We start from the raw sequence: 26,725 nt of genomic DNA on the forward strand, positions 1-26,725 counted from the left end.
ACTGCTTTTGAGGAAGTGCTGGTAGCTTCCCCTTCCTGGAGCCTGTGGGCTGGGGTGTCACAGCCCACTGAGAGGGTCTCTATTCCTCCCCCTGCTCAGGCTGGTGCACGGTTGGAACTCAGTTCAAAGCTGGCCCTGTGTGGCCTGTGGCGAGTCCCGGGGCTATTCTAGCTGTCCCAGTGACCAAGATGCTAAGCGGGCACCTGCCACTTCTCCATTCCAGCCCCAGTGCTGTCCCCACTTCTGCTGGCTGTCATTTCACTGGCTTTTATGGTCTAGTCCAGGGACAAGTCCTGCCTCCTCCAGTGCCCTTGAAGCCCTGGCTAGGCAGCTGTCCCCGACCTCCAAACCAACATCTCTCAAAAGGACTCCCAGGTTCTGAAATGCGAAGGAAGCAGACACCTGTGTTGTCCCTCACTAGATGACCATGAATGGGTCCTGGCCCCTTCTGACCCTCAGTTGCCTCAGAGGCAAAGCAAGGGGTTTCTCCAGCATAACCCTTGACTTTCTCACGGGCCCTTCTCCAAACCCACCCTCACAGTCCCACCTCCAGATTCCCTCTTGCCACCTCATCCTTCCTCAGCGCTCCTCTCCCTATACCACTGGCCACATCACCTCCACCAAGCAGCCTCCTTCCCCAGCACTGGCAGTTTCTCCCTTCTCTCCTTTCTATGCCACACACGACTATGACAAATATAGTGGCAGCAAGATTAGTTGCTTTCAGTTTTCCCAGCTCCAGGAGGGGGGACCCCTGGAAAGGTAGGGTAGGGATTGAGTGATTCATTCATTTAATTTGACAGATATTTATGTGTCACCCTGCAGGATTATGCTGTAGGGGGTCTGGAATCAGAGACCTGGGTGGAAGAGAGTTACCACCAGGACCGTGGGATCTGGGCCGGGGGTGGGGGAAGCTCCAGGATGGTGGGGTCCTAGAGGCTCAGCTCATAGCCGTGCAATGAGAAATAGGGAGGAAGAGTAAGTAGAGAGGGGTCAAGGAGAAGAGGATGGGGTGAGTGAGGCCAGTCAGATGGCTTGAGTGCTAATGTGTTAAGTGAGGGGGAAGAGGAGGTGGCCTTGGGTGGGGATAGGGCCTTGCAGAAATTGCTGTTATAACAACTTACCCCTACTTAGAGTTTTCCATGTGCCATGCATATTCTGAACATTTTACCTACAATTCCTCCCTTAGTGCTGACCTCAGCCAGTGTAGTAGGTAGATGTTACTGTTAGGCCCATTTTACTGATGAGAAAACTGAGGCACCAGGAGTTTCTGATATTTCCCCAAAGTAAGAAACCTGGCAAGTTTGTAGTCTGTGCCCCAGAGTCCTTGCTGTCAACTGCTACTCTACCACCTCTGTCTCCTGCAGAGTCCAAACTGGGGTGTCCTGATTATCAGGACACTGGGGAGCGACAGAAGGTTTGTGAGAAGAGAGTGATGTGATTTCTTTCAACAGGATCCCTTGGCTGCTATGTAGAGGATGAATTGTGGAGGAAAGAAGAGAGCCAGGGATGAGGCTGGAGGCCTTAAGTAAGGGACATGGGACAGGAACATATTTGAGGGGGAGTTAAGAAGGGGAAGAGACTGACGGGATGTAGGGCTAGGGACAAAGGGGTCATGAGTCCGGCTGGCGAAAGGTCACAAAGTGGAGAGACCAGGAACGAGGGCCCCTGGAGGTGCCTGAAGTGTGTGGGAGAGATTTCAGACCAGTGATGGACATGGGGCTGGTGATTAGGGGGAGAAGCTGGACTAGAGATGACAGAGTGGGGTTCTGAGCCCCTGGAGTGGGAGGGAGGCATGTGAATGGAGTGGCAAGCAGAGGCTCAGCCATAGCCTTGGGGCTCCCATGAAGCTGGAGAGGGGGCAGCCGGGAGGGGTGAAACAGGGGTTGCTGGACACTCGGGGAAGAATGCACAATTGGAGGGTGTGACTATCTGGTGTAAGTGTGCAAGGACGGCACAGCCTGGCTTGGTGCTGGACGAGGACATGCCTCCCCGTGGCCCTGTCCTGCCCTGCCTCCATTGATTGGGGTCTGTGTCTGCCCACCTCTGGTGAGCCTGGCCTCTAAGGGGCTGACAGGTTCTCCCCGTTGCCGGGCAACTCCAAGAGCTGTTGGCTGTTGCTAGGAGCCAGCTGGGGAGGCCCAAGGAGGGAGGATCAGCTCTCAAACGTGGGGCGGGGCTGGCGGGGGAAGAAGCCCGCCTTAAAGCTGGGTTTGTAGCCTATGCATGGACAGGCTGTGTTTTTGGCTGGGTGCACCCATTTTATAGTATGTTCGGTGGATTTGAGGCATGGTGGAAGCTGGGCCTCTACCTGGGTGAATTGTGCATATCTCCGAGTGTCTTTGTCCCTGGATGGCCAGTATATGTTTTCATCATGTTTGCTGCATGCTTATGGCAGGACAGGCCTGAGCTTTGGCTCCAGGCAGGAGAGGACCCTGGAAGAACAGCAGGAGGACTTACAGGCCAATGGCTGCTCAGCAAGGGGGCCATTCAGATAGGGATCTACAGACCCTTCCAGGAGAACAGACAGCCTGAGGATTTGGAGCTGAAACAAAATGTGTGGTAGGGGCCATAAGGAGGGAGTCTATGCAGAACAGGGGGCTGTGGGTGGCCAGCTCCCTTCCTGGCTTTATGGATGTTCCTTGTCTTTGGGCTGGGGCCTCCTCGCCAAGACATCTTTCTCAGTATCTCTTGGTACATCCTTTCATTGGAGGCCCATTGGAGGTCAGGGCTGTGGGCTCTTCCGAAGAGGATCAGAAAGATTGCAGTGTTCTGCTGAAAACGCTGCTGCCTCCACTCCTCTGCCCAGGAATAGGGTTGCAGCCACTGTCCAGTGGGGACAGACCATAGCATCATGTCCACTTATGCTTCCGGAAGTCAGGTGGACCTCTACACTCTCTGTCTCTCTGTCTCTCGACCTGGTTGCCATGTCCCAGGCTGGAGTCCATGATGACTACGTGTAGGAAGATGCCTCCTAGATCCGTGAAAGATGATTAAACCCTTGGGTGACAAGGGAAGGCACCCTGGCTGAGAGAGACAGCCTGGACAAAGGTGTAGAGGTGGCAGTAGACTTTTTTTTAACTGCAATCCAAGAGAGAAGAGGCCAAACCCGCCGTAAGACAGAGAGAGCCATCGTTCAGAGAGGCTCCGGGGCTCTGTAGGTCCTGAAAGAAGTTTACTGGGTTCATTAAATTTAACGAGACGAAGACACGCCTCCTCCACCCTGCTGGTCCAACTTGCTTAAGCTCGAGGGTTGGTTTCTGCTCAGCCAGCGAGGTGTCCCGGATCCCCACCCTCGGGCTACAAGATCCGCCCGCCCCCGCCGTCGGGCCGCGGAGCTCCGGACGCTCCGCATCCAATCGGAGCCCGGCCCCGCCTGCCTCTCACCCGGAGCCCAATCCTTCTGGGCTTGGCTCCACTCCGGCCCCTATTCCTCGGCGTGGCTCCGCCTCCAGCCCAAACCCGAGCCTGGGCTGAGCCTAACTTCTACTTCGCTCCGCCCTCGAGCCAATCACCGGCCCCGGATCTCCCATGGCCCCGCCTTAGGGCCCGCCCCGGCCCAGTCCCGGGCCTGGCCTGCTTCGGCCCCACCCTCGGCCCGCCCCGCCGTCGGTGCGCGGCGGCCGGGAAGGCACCGCCCGCAGACGCTCGGAACTGCCGACCCGAGAGCTACCCGTAGAGGGCCGGCGGCGGGAGCGGAGTGGGTCGGGCGGGGCCGAGCCGGGCCGGGGGCCGTGTGGGGGCCGGGCGGCGGCCGGGCCGGCGGACGGCGGGATGGGCTGCACCGTGAGTGCCGAGGACAAGGCGGCGGCTGAGCGCTCCAAGATGATCGACAAGAACCTGCGGGAAGACGGCGAGAAGGCGGCGCGGGAGGTGAAGTTGCTGCTTTTGGGTGAGGCCGCGCCCTGCTCTGGGACCCCCGATTCCCCGCCCGAATCCCCAGACAAGGACTTTGGCCTCCAGATTGAGGGCCTTGAACTCTCGGACTCAGCCTGGACCCCCCCACACCTGGACTTGAACTCCCAGACCCCACCTGGTCAGGACACTCAGATACTGATTCAAAACTCTGGGTTGGCCTAGACCTCTGATCCGTCTAGCCTAGATTCTTGGTTAGATCCTCAACTGGCCGCAGACGCCAAACACGGAGACCCAGAACCCTGCTTGACCATCCACCTTCTTTGACCACCTCACAGACCCTCAGAGTCCCTGCCTTGTCCTTCCATCCCCCCTAGACTTGACTCAAAGTCCCAGAACCCCACTTGGCTCCCACCCTCCGGCACCACCTGTTTCCCCCACCTGCTCCCCTGGTTCCTGTTGGGCGTGAATATTCCTGGGGCCCCCACCAGGCTCCCACCCACTCCCTCCTTCCCCCTCTGTGCCCCATCTCTTCTCTGAACCCTGTATCCTCCACCTGGGCGCCCTGACACCACGGTACCTCTCAAGTGGAAACTGTGATTGTTCATGAGTCCTCACTCCAGCCAGAACCTCCAAAGCTTTAGAGATCCTTGCTCCCTCCTTCTGGCCCACCTGGTCCCTCTCTGCACACAGTACTCCTCAAATCCGCTGCTCCTCCTCCCTAAGTCCTTTCCCACACTTTGGCCTACCTCAGATTCCCCCCCCGCCCCTCCTGCACTGGGTGGGCCCGGCCGGGATGGGAGGAGGGGGCGCAGACTGAGGGGCTGGACTGAGGATCCACTGGTTGCACTGGGGGAGGGAGCCAGGCCTCCAGCTTCCCAGGGAGATTCCGCCGGCTGGCTCTTTCCCAGTTTCTGAGCCCCATCTGGGCCAGTGAGGGGGGCGTCTGGGGAGTAGGAGGGAGTGTGAGTGTGGAGGAGTTTGGGTTGCGGCGCCTCCAAGGCCAGGGAAGATGGTGGCTGCTTGAGGGGTGGGGGGAAGTGGAAGTGGTGAGACAGCCGACATATTGCTGTCCCGGCGGGCGGGCCGAGGAGATATGCTGACGGGTGCTGGTCTTCCCGCACCCTTTCTGGGCCCAGCAGCCAAGGACTTGGCCTCTGGGAGTCGGGGGCGGGGGGCTGTCAGATTGTGAGGCTCTCTGAGGGGGAAGTGATAGACCAGCTAGATGCGGACTTGGGGGCCAGCCGGAGTTGGGGGGCATCTGAGGTGGACTTTTGTAAAGACTGTGGGCTTGATAGTTGTCACCGTCCAGCCTTCCACTGGGGAGCGGGTGTGGTGCCTGGTGGCTGCCTGATTCGGAGGCTTCGGGGGTCGGGGGAGAGATGCCCTCAGAGCAGCGCTGGAGGCTGGACAGTGTATGTGTGGGGGGGTGTGGCCCCTCAGCCTTAGAGCCACCGTGGGGTCCCCAGGCTCTGAAAAGCAGAGCTTTCCTTGCTGGGGGCCTGGCCAAGGGACAGCGTGTCTTCCATCTGAGCCCATCTGTTGACTGTCCCTGGGGGCCTGGCCTCAGGGGCACAGCCCAGAGGTTTCAAAATGGCATCCGTTCCGCCGCCGCTGCGGGTAGGAAGAGAAGGGGCGGGAAGGGGCGGCGGCCCAGCCTCCTGGGCTGTTTTGCGTTGGGCGCTTGCCTCTTCCTGTCTTTACTGCGAGTGCGGCAGCCCCAGTGAGTGGGTGTCGCCAAGGTGGAGGGCCGTTGCTGATGGCCGCTGGGCCTGGGTAGGGTGCTTCCGGTATCGCTGTCTCCTGGTGCCCACCCCGAGGCCCCTGGCCGGCCCCTTCCCAGGCGGATCGGCTGAGGAGATGGGCCACTGGGCCCTAGGGCCAGGGTACAGAGGGCTTATGGCCCCCTGTATCCCAGCCCCATGCCACTAGCTTTGCTCCTTGGAGCTCAGCTCAGGTTTTGGGCCTGGAAACTCCTCCCACACTGGGCTGGCAGCAACCAGGGGTGCAGGGTCTGGCTAAACATTTTCCAGGCTGGGGAGTCCATCTCAGCATCCTGCTCCTCAGGCCTTTGCTTCCTCTGTTGAATGGGCTTCCTGGGTTTGGGCCAGAGGAGTGCTGGGCCCAGGATGGGGAGAACAGGGGCCTCATGGAGGTTCCTGTTGAGGGTAGGGAATGGGAGCTAAGACCCTGCAGAGGGTGTACCTCAAGGAGCTGAGAGACCTACCTCAGCCTGAAGTTGGGGACCCTTGGCTGCCTGGGTAAGTGTCCTGGCTGGCCATCCCTTTCCCATCCAGGTCCAGGGAGGTGCTGGGAGCCCAGCTGGGGCAGCTTCAGAGTGCTGGGCGCCTGTCCCACATAGCGGGAAGAACTCTGTCCAGGCAACGGGACTCTTCGGTTGGGCAATTGCCAGCTTTCCCTTGCAGCCAGAACCACGCCTGCTGCCCCACCCGCATACTGGCTCCTTGCCCTCCTGGGTAGCCCTGCTGGCGGATGGGCACCGGGGGCAGAGGCAGAAGCGCTGCACACCAGTGAGTGTGTTTTTCCTGGTAGCTTGGTTGGTTGGGGGAGAGCTTCCATACCAGCCCTACCTCAGGGACACCCCCTGCTGCCACCTAGCTCAACCTGACTGACTGACAGTCCCCAGGTGGAATTTGGCGCCTTAGGCTGGGCACTTAGGGGAAAGGAAGCCAGAGTGTGTGTGTGTGGGGGGGGGGGGGGATGTTTCTGATTTGGGATGGGCTTGTGTGGCAGCCCACAGAGGAAGGAGAGGCTGTCCCTGGTGGGTTCCATGCAGGCTTCAGAGTATAAATACAGCCCTTCTCTCTTGCCCCTGGGACTTTGGATCTACTCTCCTAGCCTGGCCTGCATTTCCCTTCTTTCCATCTAACTCACTCCTACTTGATTGTTCTTCAAGACTCTTCTCTGGGACCACCTCCCAGGATCCTTCCTTGACATTTCCCCTTCATGGAGGCCACTTCATGCTCCTCCTCTGGCTCTTCTTGGTGCTGCTCCTTTTGTCATCAGCATCATACTTGCCTGGGTGACTGCTGCCTTTCCCTGAAACTACAGGGGCAGGCTGTGTCCGATTCGTTTCTGAGCCTTCTGTGCCAAGCATGGGAGCCTGGCACTTACGGAATGCTTCTTACCTGTTTGTTGAATGAAGGAAGTGCTGCTAGTCTGAACTCAGTCTTGGGGATGAGTGGGTGATGGAGGAGTAAGATGGGGGTCACTGAACCTGACATTGTGGGCAGGTGACAAGGCTCAGTGTTGGGTCAGTGATAGGGACTGATGGGGGGGGATAGCCAGAGAGAAGTTCTGTAGACTCTTTCTTCCTCAACTCCCCACCTGCCCAGTCAGACACAGCCTTCATCCTACCTCGTGCAGAACTCTTGCTGACCAGTCCAGAGCCTGTCACAGGGCAGAGCATGTGGTCAGGCCTCCACTGTTCCTAGGAGAATGGCGTGGCATGCTTCCTTTCAGCTCAGGCAGTTTGGGGACTGCCGCAGTCCTGCTGTCTTTGCTCCAGGAGAGTGCTCTCAGGGCTGGGACTGCCCCACAGCCTGAGGACTGAGGCCAGAGCAACACCACAGGAGTTCCTAGCCTGGCCAGACCAGGGACTGCCCACACAAGGGCCCAATTAGGTTTACCAAAAGAAAAAGAAGGGAGTTTTATGGTCTCTGTCCTGTCTGTGTGTCTAACAAATGGCCTGGCATACAGTAGGTGCCTATTAAGCATGTGTGGAAAAAATGACGCTATAGAGCACAGGGATAAGTAATTCTGGGGCTGTTGCTTGGCCCTTGGTCTAGCTGGAGAAGGGATAGCCTAGGATCCTTGTTGGCTGGGTAATGGGAAGAGACCAAATGGAGTGTGCTTGCATGTGTGTGTGTGTGTGGGGGGTGTCCTCGAAAAATGAGCAGCATTTGCCAAGGGTAGGTGTGGGGCAGAGGGACCGACTCAGCGAGAGCACTGAAGCTGGAAGGCCTGGCCTGGGGGGAGGAGGGCTCACCTCTTTGGACTAGCTCTTGGGGTTACCCAGATGTGGGTTTCTGTCCCAGCTCCACCTAGTGCATCCTCTGAGAAACACAGCGACAGGTGAAATCCTGTAGGCGTTCTGTTCCCCATGGGGCACCTGCCTGCAGCCACAGGTGTTGTGGGGACAGTGCACCAGTCTGCAGGTTGCAAAACAAGTGAGAGAGCCCCTAACGGCTCCTGTGGAGTTGAGAGTTGAGAGTTAATGGGGAGGCCTCTCCCCAGCCTACAGGCTGCCTGGCCCCAGTATGGGGATCCCCCTCCCTTCCCCTCAGGCAGCTGCTTGAAGCACATAGGGAGGCCGAGGTGTGTAGACAGTTTGTGCCAGCTGGAGTGACAGACTGTCCTGGGGACCGTAAGCCCAATCTCTGGGGACTGAGTGGCCTTCCTGGGGGCCTGAGGGGGATGTGGCTGGGCCCTGGACACCAGGTGGGCTGGTACCCAGGCCGCCCTCTAGCCTCCTGGTCGGTCCTCCCCGGAGCCTCGAGGTCCCGGCTGGAGCTCATTAGCACTTGAATGGGGGGCGGGGTAGCTTGGGGCCTCCCGTCTCTCCTTCCCACCCCTCCCCCAGGCTGGGCGAGGCTTTGTCTTCGCGAGCAGCCGCGCCGGAGCTCCCACGCTGGGAAGTGAGCAAGGGTCTCAGCCATTTCTGAACCCCTGTGCTTGCAACCTGCCCAGTCCTGCTGGGCCCAGCCCCTCGCCCCTAGTGTTGGTGCAGTCATCATGAGGGACCTGTAGATAGGAGTGGGATTGGATTCCTCAGGGGATACCCTGAGCCAGGAGACTGGGTGAATCAGAGTGGCTTTGCAAAGGAGTGACGCTGGCACTCAGCTGCGGGCATCCCAGGAGGATGGGGGTAGCGAACCCCAGATGGGGCAGAGCAGGTGGCAAGGAGAGAGGGAATGAGCGGCCTCCGTAGCTGGAGGTGGAATTCAAGGCAGCTGGGAGGCACAGGCTTCCATGCCAGGCCCTGAAGCAGTATCAAGCCACTCACTGTGCTCAGCTGGAGCCTGGTCCGCCAGGTCTGGCGTGGTCAGGGACCCCTTCAGGCTTGGGTGGCCCATCAGGGGTTGGCCCTGGCCTAGCCTGAGCTGCAGGGTCACTGGGTGGCATCATTGGCGTCCTAGGCCTGCAAACATGGCTCAGCAAGTGACCGCAGGTTAGGGTGGGCCTGACCCCATCCTGGGCAGGTCATTAAGCCTTCAGCCCTGCAGAGGCGGCTTGGGCCACAGGTGGGCACAGCAGTATCTCTTGGTCTTTGTCTCTAAAAGCCACCCATTCTTTAGGCAGGAATGGGATGGAAGATGCTTTGTCCACATAAGCTTTGTCCACTGAGGGACCGGGGCCTTGCCCCATCAGACCCCCAGGAGAGGATGAGACGGTCTGACCTGGAGCCTCCCCAAAACCGCTTTGTGCTTTGTGGGGCAGCCTTGGGCAGATGGGGACAAGGAGGGCCCAGGCCAGCATCTGTCCTGTCTTCATAGTATCCTGGGGCAGGATTCCCAATCTCAGAGCACATTGCGGGGGTAGGGGTCATCGGGTTCGGACTAGACCACAGTTCATGAGCCCTGCCTCAGGATGCATTTCAAGGTGCCCTGATGAGGCAGAGGACTAAGCTCTTTGATGGTGGCCCGATACCCCAGGCAGGGCTCTCAGCAGCCCCTCTGTCAGCCACAATCACAGGGTGGGGTCCCTCTGTCCAGCTCCATGCAGCCCTCCTCTGACCTGAAGCTCTTGCTCCTACTGAACCCCAACCCCATCTTCACCCTCACCCCAGTGCTGCAGCTTTAAGTGATGTTCATGCTAGTGGCTTGGGAGAAAGCGTCTCCGTGGAATCACCCTACAGTGGCTGGGTCGGGTTGGGTCACGGTGTTGGCCTTATGCACGCATTTCCAAGGTTTGGCAGCAAGTGCCAGGTCAGCTGGAAACAAAGCCCGAAGGTGGGATTGTCTAAAGCTCCGTGAGAAGCTTGTGGGGAAGGCTTGGAGGATTCTGGGGTGGGAGGCTGCTCTGCTTCAAAATATGCCGGTGGGGGGGGTTGTCATTGGCATCATCCACTGTGCCTTGGACGGGAGGAGGGGCAGTGAAGTCTGCATGGCAGGGCTGGGCCTCTCGGGGAAGTGGTGTCCACACCGGAGGAAAAGGAGGAAGCAGCTGGAGGGGGAGGAGCCCAAAAGTCCCCAAAAGAGGAAGAAGCTCGAGGCCTGCTTCTGCTCTGTCCTGGGGTGGGGGTGTGAGCCTTGTCAAGGGGGGGGGGGGGATCTGGAAGGTGAGTCCCACCTGCTCAGGCTCATCGCTATATAGCCCTGAGGGCCGCTGCTGGTAGTCACGAGGTTGGCGTCATTCCAGGCAACTCTGTCCCGTGTCCCACCTCAGCAACTGCTGGGCCCAGGAGCTCAGAAAAGGTGGTGCCTTTGAGAAGGATTCCAGGCCCCTCCTTTGACCACAGGAAGTGGTGGCTGGGAGAGGGACAGGGGCAGGGTGGGGTGGGGGGGGGGGGGGGGCGGCTAGCAGGAAAGCAGAGGACTGCTCTTCTATTCCCGAGCGGCCATTGCCCTGCAAAGCCGGAAGGCCGGCTACAGGCCTAGATGAATGCCCGGAAATGGAGCTGCAGCCGTGGGATTAGCTCACTCTGGGTTTCCCCTGCCGGGCAGTGGACAGAGGGGCCCTTAGTCCAGCCTAAGGATTCCCCTCTGCTACTACTACCTGCTGGGCCTGGGGGGTACCATCACTGGGAGACGAGCTGCTGTTATCACTGGGCCTCAGTTTACCCTCAGTGGTAACAGCAGCTGTCTCTGATCAAACCATGTCTTACATAGAACTGGTCCCTTCAGTGTCTCTCCGTGTTTAACCCTATGAGGCTGGGAGGGCCATTACATCCATTTCACTGATGAGGAAACCAGGCTCGGAGATATTACATGACTTACCCAGTACACAGAGTCACCAAGATAGGAGCAGATAATGACGGAGCACCCCTCCACAACTACCTTTGTCCGTGAGGAGTTTGTGCCCAACTGGCAGGAATTGGTCAGTCAGGATGAGAGGCAAATTCTGTGGTCTGTGTGTTTTCTACTTATGCTTGGGGACCCGTCTCCGGAGACCTCGATTCCTCTTCTAGGAGATTCTTTCAGTCTGCCTGCTCTGGAGGTGGGGGACCCAAGAGTCTGTTCGTGAATCTTTTTCCTGTTCTGTGCCAAAAGTCTGCTGTGTGGCCACGGGGTGACTTGATCCAAATGCAGCTGCCATCGTCCCTCCCAGCCCATGTTCCCTCACAGAAAGACTCGGATCCTAGTTTGGCCACTGAGTACTTCACTTGTCTCCTAACACTATGCTCATTCCTCCCCTAGCCCCCAGGGTCAGGAGGACGGAGACAAGGCCTGAGGAAGGGTCAGAGGCTGTCAGAGTCCAGGGTGGGGGCGCCTGAGTCTGGGAGTTGTCCAGATGAGGCGAAGGGAAGAGCTTTCCTGCAGAGGGCTCCCACTAAGAGCCGAGGCTGTGGGGGACTGGCAACAGTATGATAGGTGAGAGGCTAGTCCTCAAACTCCTCAGCCTGTGAATCTGAGCTCTGTGGCCTTGCCTTCCCCTGCGGAGGCTCCTGGGGGTTCTGCTCTGTGTTATCAGGCCAGGCCAGAGGGGGCTGAGGAGCCTGAGGGAGATTTTAGGATGGCTAGCACAGATGCTTCAAGGGCCTGCTGGGCCATGAGGCCACACACTAAGCAGACAACATGCATCTTCATGGCCACTCAAGCCCTTGGGTCCCAGAAAGCCCCCACCCCAACCTTCTTCACTGTGTGACCTCAGGCTGTCCTTTTCCCTCTCTGTGTTCCAGCACTGGGACATGTCATGTCCTGATTCTCAGCAAGGGCCCATGGCTTGTGGGCACAGAGACACGCTGTGCGCTTGGGCTGAACCTTGGGGCAGTTGAGTGTGAGGGTCCGAGGGAGGCTGCTCAGGGCAGGCCTTGAGTTTGGCACACTCCCTGGAGGGGTACATTTCACATATGGGAACCCCGAAGCCTGGGGGCTGGGCATCTCACCCAGGGCCCACAACAGTGAACCCAAAAAGAAGTTGGGGGGGGGCACTCAGATTCTTGGAAAGCAGCAAAGGGATTCCTTCCACAAAGAGGCATCCAGTAAGAGGAGTGTGTCAAAAGGCCTGGCTCCTTGCGTGACCTGGGCCCGGTACAGCATCTCTTGGCTCCTGTAAAGGGTGAGACCTGTAGCATTTGGGCCTTCTCCCCTCCAGGTTGGCTTGCCTTACCCAGCGCCTCAGTTTCCCTCTGTCCAGTGGACAAGGCTCCATGGCAGGGGACACAGCTCTGTCCTGGCAAGCCCTCTCCAGGGCTTGAGGCCCCGAGGCCAGTCCCTTACACACAGAGCTCTGACCCTGGAGTAGCAGGCTGGATCCTGGTTGCTGATGCTTCCTTCCCTGGTGGGGGCATCATGAAGGCCTGGACGCCACTGGAGGCTGCCCAAGTGACAGAGACCAGAGAGAGGGAGGTTCCAGGCTTATTAGGGGCATCTGGGGGGGGAGGCCAGGCCATACTTGTGGGTGGGCATGTCGCGGCCCCCATCCAAGACTCATGTCCCTGCCCCCCACAGTGCCAGACCCTTACTGAGCGCCTAGCCTCAGAGGGAGTGATGGGACCAAAGAATACCACCTGGAGGAAGGAAGAGACGCCGGGGGCGGGGCTTGGAGGGCCTTTGTCTGGCGGAGCCCTCCTCCCCCCCATTTCCATTGTTCCCCGGTGTGCGGGGTCTCCGCGGGCGGAGGGCCTCCCAGGCCTGCGAGAGGGAGTTGATTGAAAAAGGGTCCAGGCACCTCCCCCAGCTGCCCCTACCCTAGGCTGCTTTTCAAAAGCGAAGGCTCCCGGGCACTGCCCAGCCCCCACCTCCTCCACTGTCTCTGGCTGCCGGGCTCCCCCTGGCGGTGGCGTGGCCTGGGACCCTGAGGCTGCAGGGGAGGGGCGAGAGCCAAGGGGCCCGGAACCACTGGCTGGGCCAGAGACGTGGCACCTTCCTGGGATGAGAGTGGGAGGTGGTGCCCAGGCTGCCTTTGGGGTAGGCTTCCCAAGGTTCATCCCCACCTTCTCCCTGTGCCCCACTAGGGCCGGGTGGGGGGTGGCCTTGAGGCGGGCCTGGTACTGTGGGTTGGAGCTGGGCTGCAGCCCAAGTCTACCCTGTGGTCCCAGCCCTGCTGCTTATGAGAATCTCTGCCCTCAGGCTGCCACGTCAGCTGGCTGCGCTCCCCAGCCCCATGTGTTAGAGGGGAGCCCACCAGCGCAGGAGCCTCTGCCTGGCTTTCTGAGCGCAAGGAGTCTGTGAGCAGTGTCTGCGGCCAGGCTCTGGGTGGGAAGGAGGCTCCACAGCTATGCAGAAGTCCTGCCTCCTGTGGAGGGGGTGTGATGAACCCAGAGCCAGATGCCCGGAAAGGCCTGAGGGCTCTGACTGCCATCTCAGGGTCTCCGAGTCCCAGCAGGGAGCAGCAGTGCTACGCCAGCTTCTGAGCCACTGGTCCTCACCCTCCACTGTGCCTTGTCTGAAAGCCTCAGAAACTCTCCTCCCGATGAGATGGCCGCAGCAGGCCACTTTGCAGGTTGTGGTTACAGTGACCTATGCAGTATGGTCTTTGGAGGCTGCAGGAAATGAAAGGGTTGGGGACATCTGTGATCTTCCATAGAGTACAAACATCATGATAACTTTTATCTGAGTGTTCACCGTGTGCTGGGCACTATGAGAAGCGCTTTGTGTCAAATCCTCCCCTCCCTCTTAGAGGAGATAATGGTGGTGTCCTGTTTCATGGATGGGGTACCAGAGCAAGGGCAGGAGTGGGGTGAGGCCCTTGGAGACAGCAGGAAGGATGAGCTTGGGCACCAGCGCTGTGGGAGGTCTGGACCTCCCTCTGGGAGAGGATCTGAGAGTGAGAGTTCGGCCAGCTGGCCACTTGAGGCTTGGCAGCCTCTGCAGAAGGGAAACTGAGGCCGGAGAGGACAAGAGCAGCATGTCAGGGCCTCCCAGCAGGGCAGAGCCTTGTCTGGGATGTAGAGGGTCCAAGATTGACCAACAGACAACCATGACTTGACACTGGGACTGGAGGTCGGCATCAGGCCACAGGTCCCATCGGCCTTGCTGGGGCAGGTGGATTTGCGCCATCTCCCTTCCCCCATCCATTCCCCTCTCCGTTGGGGCCCAGCATTCCCAGAGTGGAAGCAGATGTTCTAACGCAGCCGCTGTGGCCAGCACATCATGGCAATTACTGCCTGCCTGCGGGGGGGCCCAGCAGCTGCGCCCTGGAGCGAGAGCTGTAGAGGTTTCTGCTTGGTGAGAAGAGGTATGGCCCCATGGGAACACGGAAGCCTCTGTGGGGCCCTCTGATCTCTCCCAGCTGGAGAAGGGAGCGCCTGGTGGGGTCCTCTGTGGGCGGGAGACTCCTGCCACTTTCTATCAGAGGCACCTTGGCAGCTGTACAGGGCCAGGCAGTGAAGCCCCTTCCTCTTGGGAAGGTGCAGGGCTGGGTGGGAGGAACCGGGTACCCAGGATCAGCAGGGTACAAGCAAACTCATTCCAGTATTGCCTTATTGGATAGGGGAACACTGTGAGGCCCTGATGGGATACAGCCCCAGGGGTGGGGGTGGGAGTGGGGGGCTGGGACCCACAGCTCATGGGGCACCTAGCCCCACCTGTTCCACCATCTCATCCACCTCTCCCCTGCTCCCTGGTCCCCGCTTATTGTTTCTGCTCCCAGGCCCTGCCTCTGCTTCTCTCCCTGTGTTCCCTGCAGCTTCCTGCCTGGCCACCGGTACCACACCCTTGTCCTGCCCCTTGCTCCTTCCTGCTTGAGTCACAGCCCCTAGGAGGACAAAGAGACTGCTCTGAGTCCAGGGATGGGGGCTCCCTGATTTTGGTTTGTCCACCTGTCAAATGGGGGCAGAAAATGTCCTCCTAACCCTCAAAATGAGACAGGAAGGGAACCTGAGGCTGAAAGGGGATAGGAAAGTGGACTCCTTATTGGCTGGGGCAGGGAGCAGGTGTCGTGGCTCCAGCCTGGTCACCAGGTGCTGCCCACCTCTGGGCCTACCAGGCCTGCTGCTGCTAGGAAAATCACATGCAAAGCAAGAGCGTGCTGCTATCCCTATCTTTGGGCAGGGCCACGGAATGCCACAGCACTTCTGACCAAGAGAGTGGTCAGAAGGCCAGGCAGGGAAGTTGGTGCTTCAGGTGGACAAACAAGAGGGGACACCTCACCAAAATCTCAGGTCTCCTGCGGCCCGGACGGTTGCCCCTGCTCTGAGTCTGGGGCCAGCATGATTGAACTAACCCATCACTTCACATCCTTGGCCTCTGTTCCCCACTAAGCCCCCAGTACTGGCTGACACCCCTGATTCCTGAGTCTTCCTCCACCCCAGGATGTGCTTCCTTCCTCCTGTGTGGGAGCAAGTGACTAGGTGGCCAGGAGGTCACCCGCCCCCCTGTGGTTCACCCCTCCGGTGCTACCCTCCAGGCCCTGGAGGGTGGGCCTCTGTGGTTGGGCATCACTGGGACAGTGAGAAGCCTAGTGATCCCTAGCAGCTGGTGGATATGTGAGAAGAGCCCAGGCCCTTCTGCTCAGGGAGGCCACTGGGGTGTGGATGTACCCAGTCCCGCCCCTGTGAGGGCCACAGCTGTGCCTCAGTTTCTCCAGGTAAAATGTGGATCTGGGGTGGGAGGTGGGGTACATGGAGGTGGGCAGGGACCTTGGCGGGTCAGGGGAGGGGTGCTCTCCTGCTGCCTGGAGGGCACTGCAGAGACTGAGCAACATCTGCCTAGGAAAGCAGGGTGTGAACCCAGTGACAGGTGCAGTCGGGGCAGAGGATGGTGTGGCCCAGCCGCAGGACAGGGCTCCAAGGGCAGTTCTAGGAGGCCAGCAAAGTGGGCCATCTGCAGAGGGAATGATGACCGTGTGACCGCAGCCTCTCCCTGTTTCCCTCATTTGCTAGGCGGGATTGCTGGAAGAGGTGATTTAGTTGGTGCGGTAGGCGTCGAGTAGCATCTGGCCCATAGGGGGCGCTGTTTGCGGCTTTGCTGTTAGGAATCTTGCGGCTCGCGTTAATGTATGTGTTAGCCCCTCATCCTCTGAGGTTGTCCTGACCCACCCTGAGGGATGCAGGAGTGTACCCTCCCCACAGACCCCACTATCTGCCCCGCTGAGCTGCTCAGAGGGACTGACCTGCCACATTGCTCAAGACGGTTGGGACACATGGAAATGGAGCATAGGACTTGTGTGCCCAGCACAGGAAACTTCATGGGCAAATGCCTGGCGTTGGCAAGAAGAGGCAGGGCCTGGCAGGTGCAGGTGTGACTGGCAGTGATGGGGAAGGAGCAGAGGGAACAGTCTGGGCAAGCACTGGGAGGGAAAGCTGGCCCCACTGAGATGTGTTCTACTTGGAGTTTAGGACAGAGAAAGGAGATGAAGTCCTGCCCCCACTCCCAGCATCTCCCAGCCAGGGAGGCAGGCCAGCAGCCCTCGTGGTCTTCACACTTCCCTGCAGAGTCCCTGGGGAATGTGGGTTTCTGGGCTGCACCCCTCAAGATCTGGCTCTGTGTGTCTCGGATGGGACCTGGGAATCTGCTTTTTTTTTTTTTTTTTTTAAGATTTTATTTATTTATTTATTTGACAGAGAGAGATCACAAGTAGGCAGAGAGGCAGGCAGAGAGAGAGAGAGGAGGAAGCAGGCTCCCCGCTGAGCAGAGAGCCCGATGCGGGACTCGATCCCAGGACCCTGAGATCATGACCTGAGCTGAAGGCAGTGGCTTAACCCACTGAGCCACTCAGGCGCCCCTGGGAATCTGCTTTTTTGGAAAATATACTCCCAAGGCTTTCTGAGCCACATTCTGAGAAAGGCTGGGCAGGCCAGGTGTCAGTCACAGTCCTGTGTGTCTCCCTGCCCACCTGAATCCCGGCTGCACAGTCTTGGGCCAGGACTACTTTTCTTTTTTTTCTTTCTTTCTTTTTTTTTTTTTTTTTTTAAGATTTTATTTATTTATTTGACAGAAAGAGATCACAAGTAGGCAGAGAGGCAGGCAGAGAGAGAGAGGAGGAAACAGGCTCTCCACGGAGCAGAGAGCCGGATATGGGGCTCGATCCCAGGACCCTGGGATCATGACCCGAGCCGAAGGCAGAGGCTTTAACCCACTGAGCCACCCAGGCGCACCCAGGACTACTTTTCTGAGCCTCAGTGTCCTTGTATGTGAAATGGGAACAGAAACAGTATGTTTGTGGGGCTCATATGACAGTCATGGGAAAGAGCACCAGCAGATCCCTCAGTACTGGCCAAAGAGAATACAGAATGGGCCTCTGCCAGACTTGGAAGCATATGTGTCGGTCCAGAGGTGTGTGCATGTGAGTCTGTGTGTGTGTCTCCCACGTCCCCATTTCCATCTGCCGAGGGTAGACTCAGGCCATGCCTGGGAGGCAGGAGTGTGACCCTGTGCCCCAGCCCAGGCCCCTTGGTAGTTCAGAATGTGAGGAGAAGAGGCACTACTACCCAGCTGAAGTGTGCGGGGCTCCTTCCTGTCAGCTGCGCCCAGGCACATGTTGGCAAGCCTGCCTGCCCCTATCCCCATGAGAATGACAGGGAGACTCCTGAGGGCTGGTGTTGTCTCTGACCAAAGCCCCTGAGCTCAGTCAGCACTGGAGGGGCAGGGTGTCCCATGGTGGGCAGTGAAGCTTATGGGAAGCAAAGGCTTGGGGTGAGTCCCCCAGGGGTGCAGGCGGTCTGGGTTGCCTGGAACACTATGGCCTTGCCAGCTACACCCTGGTTAGCTTTGCCACCCACCAGGCCCCACTGCCTCCATTTCCCTGTGAGGCTGATGAGGAGGGTGAGTTCTGCCTCCAGAACTGCGGGTGGCTGGGCCACTGGTGGTTTGTCCGTGTAGCCCTGCTGGGGCTGCTCCCTGACCGCCTGTGCCCTCTGTTCCAGGTGCTGGGGAGTCAGGGAAGAGCACCATTGTCAAGCAGATGAAGTAAGTGCTCTGTGTGAGAGGCAGCCACCAAACCCTGATGTCCCCTCTTCTTTTCTTCTTCCTCTGAGTCTCTGCTGCCCCCATCTCCTGCCCCGAGTAATGCCCCAAGACCGTCTCAGAGGCAGCCATCCACCCTCAGGTCCCAGGGCTTGGGGAAGTTTCCTCCTCTCTGTAGTAGGTCCTGCAGGCCCCAGTAGCCCCACGAAGCCATGTGTGGTCCTTGTGCCCTCTGGGCCCTAACTCCTGACCCCTGGCTGCCAGGATCATCCACGAGGACGGCTACTCAGAGGAGGAATGCCGGCAGTACCGGGCGGTCGTCTACAGCAACACGATCCAGTCCATCATGGCCATTGTCAAAGCCATGGGCAATCTGCAGATTGACTTTGCCGACCCCTCCCGAGCGGTATGTCCTCCCCTCAATCCTCACCTGCCTCCCTGAAGGCGCCAGGGCAGATCTTGTCCTGGGAAACCTGGCACTACCCAAGCCTGTGTGGGCCCCATTCTGGAAGCCTCCCTGCCTTGGCCAGGTAGGGTGGGATGTGCTCCTGTGATTGGCTGACCCCTCCCCACTGTGCCCAGGACGATGCCCGGCAGCTGTTTGCACTGTCCTGCACTGCTGAGGAGCAGGGTGTCCTCCCTGAGGATCTGTCCGGGGTCATCCGGAGGCTCTGGGCCGACCACGGTGTGCAGGCCTGCTTTGGCCGCTCTCGGGAGTACCAGCTCAACGACTCCGCGGCCTAGTGAGTACCCTGTGGGGCTGGGTGGGGTGAGGGGGTTCTGGACCACAGGCAGGAGTCGAGGGCTTGAGCACTGTCTGGAAGACACTGCCAGTCCCTGTTTTTGAGATTTTTTTTTTTTTTTTAAGATTTTATTTATTTATTTGAGAGAGAGACAGTGAGAGAGAACATGAGCGAGGAGAAGGTCAGAGGGAGAAGCAGACTCCCCATGGAGCTGGGAGCCCGATGTGGGACTCGATCCCGGGACTCCAGGATCATGACCTGAGCCGAAGGCAGTCGTCCAACCAACTGAGCCACCCAGGCGCCCCCAGTTCCTGTTTTTGAAAGCTGGTGACTATCCACCAAGGCCTTGGCGGTTTTTGCCTTGAGGTGGGAGGAGTGGTATTGAAAGCTAGGAGGAGGGCCAGACAGGGCTGCTGTCCCCCAGGGCCAACTGAGGCTAATCTGTCCTTAGACATAATCATTCTAAAGGACATTTGCTACCACCTGTGTCCAGCCTTGGGCAAGGCTGGAGGGACCCAGGGATAAGTGGAGCGGACGGATTCCCAAGCAGTGACTACCCATGGTGTCTGTGTCATGGTGGAAGTCGATGTCGGTCCAGAGGAGGGACTGCCTCAGCCAAGTTCTGAGCAAGAGATGGGCAGGAGAGGAACAGGACAAGCTCACACGAAGGCACACAGCATGTGCATAGTCCTGGAGGGAGCAGTGCCGGCTACAGATGTTCACACTGGCTGGAGCGGAAGATACAAGGGGAAGAGACTGGGTGGGGCCAGATCTCTGTGCATTTTAGAGCCCAAGACTCAGCTGGGGAATCCAGGGGGTTCCGGGAGTTTTCCAGAGGCCCAGCCCGCAGGATCATGCTCCGAACTCCTTCCCTGAGCTGCCTACCACGTGCCATGCCTGGTGCTGGGGGCTGAGCACCCATGGAAAACAGGACAGGTTACTGGCCAGTGCTGATGTCTGGGGGGCTGTAGGGGACGTGCACAGGCTTTTTGGATGAGGCCACCCAAAGAGGCAGCTGTCCCTGTGCTCTACCTGACCCCTCCCACCTCTGCTTAAGTCAGCATGCCCTCCTGTAGCACTTTTCCCTCCCACTGCCCATCCAGTCCTGAGCCCGCCCATAGAGAGGCTGGACCAGGGCTTGGGTGGATAGGAGGCAGGGCCTGCCTGGGCCTGAGCCCCAAGCGTGCCCAGTCCCAGGGACTGACTCCCTCTCCTTGCAGTGGCCTGAATGCCCTTGTGAGTGTCGCCCATGGGAGCTGCAGAATTGCAGCAAACACTGTGAGGACCGTCACACCTCAGCATGCCCCCAGCTCAGCGCCAAAAGAGCTGATAGGTCCTAAAAGCAGGCAGGGCTCGGCCCTCCCAACCATTACCACCTCAGTGTCTGGGGCATTCAAGGAGGTGAGGGTAAGACACCTTCCAGGCCACTTCCTGCTCCATCGTGCCGTTCTTCGTTCCCTGGACATTCAGCACCCACTGTGTGGCCAGCGTTGGTCTGGGTGTGGGGATTCAGCAGTGACGCAGGTCCCGCTCTCCCAGGCAGGTTTAGGCCCCAGGGGTGGGCCGGGGGACAAGAGGCAGGGGGTGGATTGGAATGCTGCAGAGGACTCCAGTCCCTCTTCACAGCAGTCCTTCAAGGCTGCTGGCAGGGCAGTGGGTCCCTATGGTGAGTCCTGCTGGGGAGGAGGGAGAGGCTGGTGTAGAACCCACCAGGAGGCCCAGGAGGCCTCTAGGCAGGAGCTTTTCAGTAGGTGACAGTGTGCAGTAAGCAGGTCACAGCACATGCGTCATGGGCCCTCATGGTCCTTCCTGTTTTTCTGTTCTGTCCCTGCGTCTCTGAGATCATTTCCCCCTGGCCCCAGCAGGCCTACGCCAGGAGTGAGACCTCGGCACCGGGTAGCCGCTTGGAGGACCCAGTCCCCAGGGCACAGCAAAGATACTGAGGCAGACAGCAGAGTCAGTCCCAAAGCCTAGCAGGGGCAGTGTTGCTACTACTCAGGGAGCTGGTAATGAGGAGCCCCTGGGACTCCTGCCAAACAGGTGTCCGTGCCCCCCCCCCCGCCCCCGCCGAGGAGCCCAAATTTTATTGGGCACCGGGCAAAGAGCCCATGGAGCCTGGAAGGCCCTGACCCATCCCGCCCTGCATTGAGGGTCACGCCGGGCTGCTCTGCAGTGGCTGCCATGATTGGGCCGATTAGCACCCCAGATCCCTCCCCAGAGGACTCATTGGCCCCCTCCCGCCCTCCTCAGTTTGCAGCTCACCAGCCTGGATCCTGTCCAAGGCAGACCTGGCTCAGCCCTGGGGGCTAGGGCTTGGCTTGCGGGGCACAGAGCTGCGCCTCCTGCAGGCCCATTCCCTAGGCGGGGGGTAAGGGATGCTGGTCCAGTTTTTCCTCATCTGAGCAATGATTATGATGAAGGCAACGGTTGAAGAGGCAAGGGCTTTGTCTGAACAGTGAGGGGAAGGGAGCAATGGGGCCTGGGTCAGCTGGCCCAGGGTCCAGGTAAAGAGGCCTGATGCTGTTCCCCACTGACCCACCTGCCCCCATTTCTAGCTACCTGAATGATCTGGAGCGCATTGCACAGAGCGACTACATCCCCACGCAGCAGGATGTGCTACGGACCCGTGTGAAGACCACAGGCATCGTGGAGACGCACTTCACCTTCAAGGACCTCCACTTCAAGTGAGCCTGCATGTGGGCAGGGTGGAAGGTCAAGTCTTTGGAGGACAGATGGGAGTGTGGCCGGGGTGGGGTGGGGGGGATCCCCTCACTCAAAGGCCTGCTGATGGCTCTGCTGGGCAGGAGGGGCTCTCCCAGGAGTCCTGAGCATCGCTCTGGGGTTTCCTGAGGCTGTGTGGGTGCCAGTGGCCCAGCTCCTCTGCTGCCCTGCTGACCAGCTTCGGCCCTACCCGAACACAAGGGCTCTGGCCCAGAACCAGGCTGGAGGTACACAGCCAAGGAAGGTTCCATGAAGATAGCGTCCCCCTCTGAGCGGGCGTCTGTCCTTAGCCAACTTGCAAAGCGGGGATCTTCTCTGGGAACGCGCTTTCTCTGGAGCTAAGGCGACCCCGTGTCTGCAGGATGTTCGATGTGGGAGGCCAGCGGTCTGAGCGGAAGAAGTGGATCCACTGCTTTGAGGGGGTCACTGCCATCATCTTCTGTGTAGCCTTGAGCGCCTATGACCTGGTGCTAGCCGAGGACGAGGAGATGGTGAGGGGCCGAGAGGCCGCTGGGAGGGTGTGGGGGCGGGGGGCAGGGGCCGGTGCTGACCGCGCTGTCCTGCCCCCAGAACCGCATGCATGAGAGCATGAAGCTGTTTGACAGTATCTGCAACAACAAGTGGTTCACAGACACGTCCATCATCCTCTTCCTCAACAAGAAGGACCTGTTTGAGGAGAAGATCACACACAGCCCCCTGACCATCTGCTTCCCCGAGTACACAGGTGTGGGGACTGGGCCTCTGGGGAGGAGCTGGTGGTGACCAGGCGGTGCGCCGGCGCCCCCCGCTGGACAGAAGGGTAACTGCAGGACACTCGCGCAGGAGCTGGGGCCTGGCTTGCGCTCCGGGGCTCTTACCTGCACACGGGCCGGCGCCCAGCACACGCGCACAGTCAGGAGCTCCTCTTCACACACACTGGCGCCGCATGTACCACACGCACACCATCACCCCTTCCACACAGGGACACATGTTCTGTGCTTGTGTGTCCACGTGCACAGAACCTTGTCGCTTGTGCCCTGCCTGCATGTGGCCGAGTCCTCACCATCTCATCTCCCACAGGGGCCAACAAGTACGACGAGGCAGCCAGCTACATCCAGAGTAAGTTCGAGGACCTGAATAAGCGCAAGGACACCAAGGAGATCTACACGCACTTCACGTGCGCCACCGACACCAAGAACGTGCAGTTTGTGTTTGATGCCGTCACCGACGTCATCATCAAGAACAACCTGAAGGACTGCGGCCTCTTCTGAGGGGCAGCGGGGCCTGGCAGGATGGTGAGCCCGGGGTGGAGCGGAGCAGAGCTGTGGAGCCCAGAGAAGGGAGCGGTGGGGGCTGGGGTGGGCCGTGGTGGGGGTATGGTGGTAGAGTGGTAGGTCGGTAGGACGACCTGAGGGGCATGGGCACACGGATAGGCCGGGCCGGGGCCCAGATGGCAGAAGCATCCGGCCGTGCGCCGGGAGACAACGGAATGGCTGTCCTGACCACCCTTGGAGAAAGCTTACTTCTGATCCTGTCAAACCACTGGCCTGGCCTGAAGGAGGCTGGCTAACAGAGGGCCCAGCCACCTGACACTCAGTGTGACCGGCTCTGTGCTCAGCCCTGCAGTCTTTCCCTCAGACCTATCTGAGGGTTCTGGGCTGACACTGGCCTCACTGGCCGTGGGGGAGATGGGCACGGTTCTGCCAGTGCTGTAGATCCCCCTCCCTCACGTAACCCAGCAACACACACACTGGCTCTGGGGCAGCCACTGGGTCCCTCATAACAGGTGGAGGAGAAAAAGGAGAGAGTCCTTGTCTAGGGAGGGGGGAGGAGAGACACACCCTGGCCACCTCCCGACCCATGCCCTGACTGTCCCCCACCTCCAGGGCCACCGCCGACTCTGCTTCCCCCAGTTCCTGAGGAAGATGGGGGCAAGAGGACCACGCTCTCTGCCTGTCCGTACCCCCGCCCTGGCTGCTTTTCCCCTTTTCTTTGTTCTTGGCTCCCCTGTTCCCTCCCTCAGTTCCAGAGACTCGTGGGAGGAGCTGCCACAGGCCTCCCTGTTTGAAGCCGGCCCTTGTCCTAGGTGCCGGAAATGGCCGCAGTACCCCCCTTCCCGGGCATCTGTTCTGGTTTTAACCATTGTCTTATTCTGTGATGGGGGAGGGGAGCACATGCTGAGTCTCCCAAGGCCTGTGTCTGAAGGGGCACTCACTTCTCCAGCCTGGGACCCCTGGCTTCGCTCAACACCAGCCCGTGACCCAGCCCAAGTCCAGATGTTTACAGGGAGCCTCCTGCCCATCCCAGCCCTCCAGCCGCTTGGAGGCCCCAAAGGAAAAAGCACAAGAAGTGTGAGACACCACCATTCCCGGAGACTACAGTCCACCTGCTCATTCTAGTAGCTTTTTAAAAAAATGAAAGTAAAGGAAAAAAAAAAAAAAAAAGACAAAACTGCAAACCTAGAAAACTTTTTAGAGAAAAACTATTTAAAACTGTCAGATCCTGACCAGCACCCACCCAGCCCCCTTCCAGTGATTCCGTGCCTTGAGTGTGTCTGCGTGTTTACACCCTTCCCTCTGCTGGCTACCCCCCTCCCTGTGTGGGCAGCACTCCTGCCCTACCCTCCACAGAATTGGGTTCCAAGGGCTGTTCCAGACAACTGCCAACATCACCGAGGGCCCGTCCCAGTGGCCCTGGGCCCTGGCTCCATTAACCTAAATGTAGCTCTTTAGCGCGCTAACCTAGGAACCGCTGCTGCCTGCTGAGGGCCACGGCCCTCATGCCCTTGCCCCAGGCCCGGGTCCTTCAGCGTTGAACACTTCCTTGCTTTTTTTCACATGTTTTATGGAATTGTTCACCTGGTTTGAAATAATAAAATGTAGAAAGAAAAAATGCCAAGTACTGCTCGGTCCTCTTCTGTCCCCGGGCTAGAGACCCAGACAAAGCTGTGCCAAGGGGATAGTGACCCGAACCAGAATCCTCATTTGTGGTAGGGCCCTGGCTGCTCCGTCCTCCTCAGGCCCAGTAGGTGGCCCCTCAGTTTTCCCACTTGGTAGTCATTTTATGTCCTGGGGCCTGTACATGCCCCCTCTCCTCCCAGCGCCTGCATGGCCTTGGGTCAGTGGCACTTGCCAGGCCTCACTGCAGAGCAGGACAGATTTCTTCCAGAGCGGTTCCTCCGAGGGGTTCTCTCTTGGGAGCAGCAGGTGTCCAGTGAGGGATGCAGGAGGAGAATGTGACTCCTGACCTCCCAGCCCCAAGGCTGTGCTGAGTCCCTTGTATCCCCTCCCTTCTAATCAGAGGTGTTCTCTGCTCAGGACTGGGCTTCTCAGGGTTGACAAAGTTGGGGACAGTAGGGACCAGAGACATTCAGCAGCGTCTCTGCCCTGGCCCAAATCCTGGGGGGCAGGGAGGGACAGGCAGGTGGCTACACATCAGTGTGTCTGTAGGCATAAGCCAAGTGGCCCCGGAGGGCATCAGACTTGGTGCATTGGGACAAGGGCCCTAGAAATGCGGAAGCCAACATGAAGCTATGGGAAGTGCACGCATGTCGCTGGAGAAGACAATGGCAGATGACAAGGCGGCGGGGCCCGCTGTGGGTGGGGGTGCCTGGGGGTGGGGTCCCTGAGCGCCTGGCGAGGCGCCTGGACTTTGTCCTGCGGCTGGCGGCGACAGCGGGCAGCTGAGCCTACGGAAAAGGGCTCTGCTGGGCGGGGCTCGGAGGCGAGCTCCGACCGCGTTTGGCCGCCAGGGGGCGCCGCAGTCCGTGGCCGGCCCCGCCGGGCTGGTCACGGACGCTGACGTCAGCGGGTCCTGCGGAGGCCGCGGGGCACAAAGACAGCTTTGTGGGGCAGCGACGGCTTCGCGCCCGCGGCGGGACAAAGCGGCCTGGGCTGGGGTCGGCGCCGCGGAGGCGGGGAAGGCGGAGGGTGGGAGGGGGGGGCTGGGCACCCGGGACCCCGCCTCCGCACACCTGCCAGTCCCCGCGCGGCCTCAGGGCCCCCAAGTGTTTGGTTGGCAAGAGATGAGAGGCCGTGGCCGCCCGATCGGAAGGAGATCAACGCCCCCCAGCCTCCGCTGCCGCCCCAGTACCTCGGGCCTTTCCTGCTACCGCTGCCTCCGGGACTGATGGCTGAGGGCCGGCTGACAAGGAGAACAGGATCCTTCGTCCAACTCAGGATCCCTGCCTTCCTTCGGCGGTCAGGCCTGGACCCCGCTGAGCCCCGGATAGCGGGCGGGGCCGGGGCTCCGGGGGCCGTGAAGCCCGCCCAGCAGGAAGCCGCGCCGGAGATGGTTCCTTCCTAACCTCCTGAGGGGAACCCCCGTACAGAGGGAGCATTGAGTGGCCAGCATTGTCTGCCAGACGCACCCAGTGCCTCTCTCCATGGGTGGGCCCTGCAGGATTCTGGCCAGGATCCCCTTGAATCTACTTTGCAGCGGGTCTGGGTGGGGTCCTGGCAAGCAGCACTTTCTTTCCTGCGTGCAGAGAGCTAGGCTCCCACCTGCCTTCAGCCTTCCTACCCCTGCTCTGATTTGGAGGGCATAAGGCCCCATTGTCCCAGCACTGGCGGGGGCGGCCTTTCAATTCTTCCTTGTCTTTGGCAGTTGGGAAATTCCCAGCCTTGGGGGGCAGCTGGAGCTAGCAGAGGGTGGGGGGGTGATGGCACCCCAGGTGTCCTGCACCCCAAAGGGAGGGACTCCAGGCGGTTGACTTCTGGGGATCCCCTAATGCTTAGAGCTTTCCTGGGGCTGAACCTCATCCCTGGGACCACGGGGTGAGGGCATCTAGAGAGACTCAGTGCTCCCTGGCCCTGTGTACCCTGAAGCACTCCCAGCTTAAGGAGCCCCATCTTTTTGGCCCCAGTCACTGGTAGCTTGCAGCTATGAGGCCTGGGACCCCTAGACAGGCAGAGCCAGGAAAGGGGCCCAGGCTCCTGCTTCCAGACTAAGCTTGTGGGTCCCTGTATGAAGTGGGCTGTCACCAGCCGGTGCAGACTTCCATGAGGCTGACCCACCTCTCAGAGGGCCCACCCCACTCCAAATAGTTGCTCAGGCTACTGATGTGGTGCCAGCTTTGGTATTTTTAACCCATCTGTAGGGTGGGGAAACAGCTGGAAAGAAAGACAAGTTCTGAGCTCCACAGGGCTCAGGAGAACAGGATCTAGGGAGACCCTGCAGAGAGGAGCCAGGTGGGCAGCCACTCCCCAGCTCAGGCCCAGGCCCTCCATGACAGGTGGGTGGAGGCCAAGATTCCAGGTGCAGAATGGGGAGGGAACCCATGAGATTTGGAACCTGTGACACTGAAGGGGCTGTCAAGGCCTGGAAGAACACCTCACCGTGTTCCTGGGTGGCCCCACTGTTCCTTCTGATGTCAGGAAAACCTACTCCCCATGCAGCCAG

The 26,725-nt window shown here is 59.5% G+C and overlaps 1 protein-coding gene across 1 annotated transcript; it reads left to right on the forward strand.

Moving 5' to 3' along the window:
- Positions 1–3,708: 3,708 nt before the first annotated feature.
- GNAI2 (G protein subunit alpha i2) lies at positions 3,709–24,219 on the forward strand. The gene is made up of 9 exons (XM_059389778.1): positions 3,709–3,889; positions 17,843–17,885; positions 18,147–18,288; positions 18,465–18,625; positions 21,181–21,309; positions 21,708–21,837; positions 21,917–22,070; positions 22,406–22,620; positions 23,212–24,219. The coding sequence occupies exons 1-8, from the start codon at positions 3,772–3,774 to the stop codon at positions 22,594–22,596; spliced, it is 1,068 nt and encodes a 355-aa protein (XP_059245761.1). The 5' UTR covers positions 3,709–3,771; the 3' UTR covers positions 22,597–22,620; positions 23,212–24,219.
- The last annotated feature ends 2,506 nt before the right edge of the window (positions 24,220–26,725 follow it).

Source organism: Mustela nigripes, chromosome 2 (genome assembly GCF_022355385.1).
Source record: "Mustela nigripes isolate SB6536 chromosome 2, MUSNIG.SB6536, whole genome shotgun sequence".
NCBI classification, from domain to species: domain Eukaryota; kingdom Metazoa; phylum Chordata; class Mammalia; order Carnivora; family Mustelidae; genus Mustela; species Mustela nigripes.

Bases quoted from the DNA above. Each gene is read 5' to 3' on its own strand.
- GNAI2 (XM_059389778.1), top strand. From the start codon at position 3,772: ATGGGCTGCACCGTGAGTGCCGAGGACAAGGCGGCGGCTGAGCGCTCC. The intron at 18,626-21,180 runs GTGAGTACCCTG...CCCCATTTCTAG, and splicing joins CTCAACGACTCCGCGGCCTA to CTACCTGAATGATCTGGAGC. The intron at 22,071-22,405 runs GTGTGGGGACTG...CATCTCCCACAG, and splicing joins CTGCTTCCCCGAGTACACAG to GGGCCAACAAGTACGACGAG.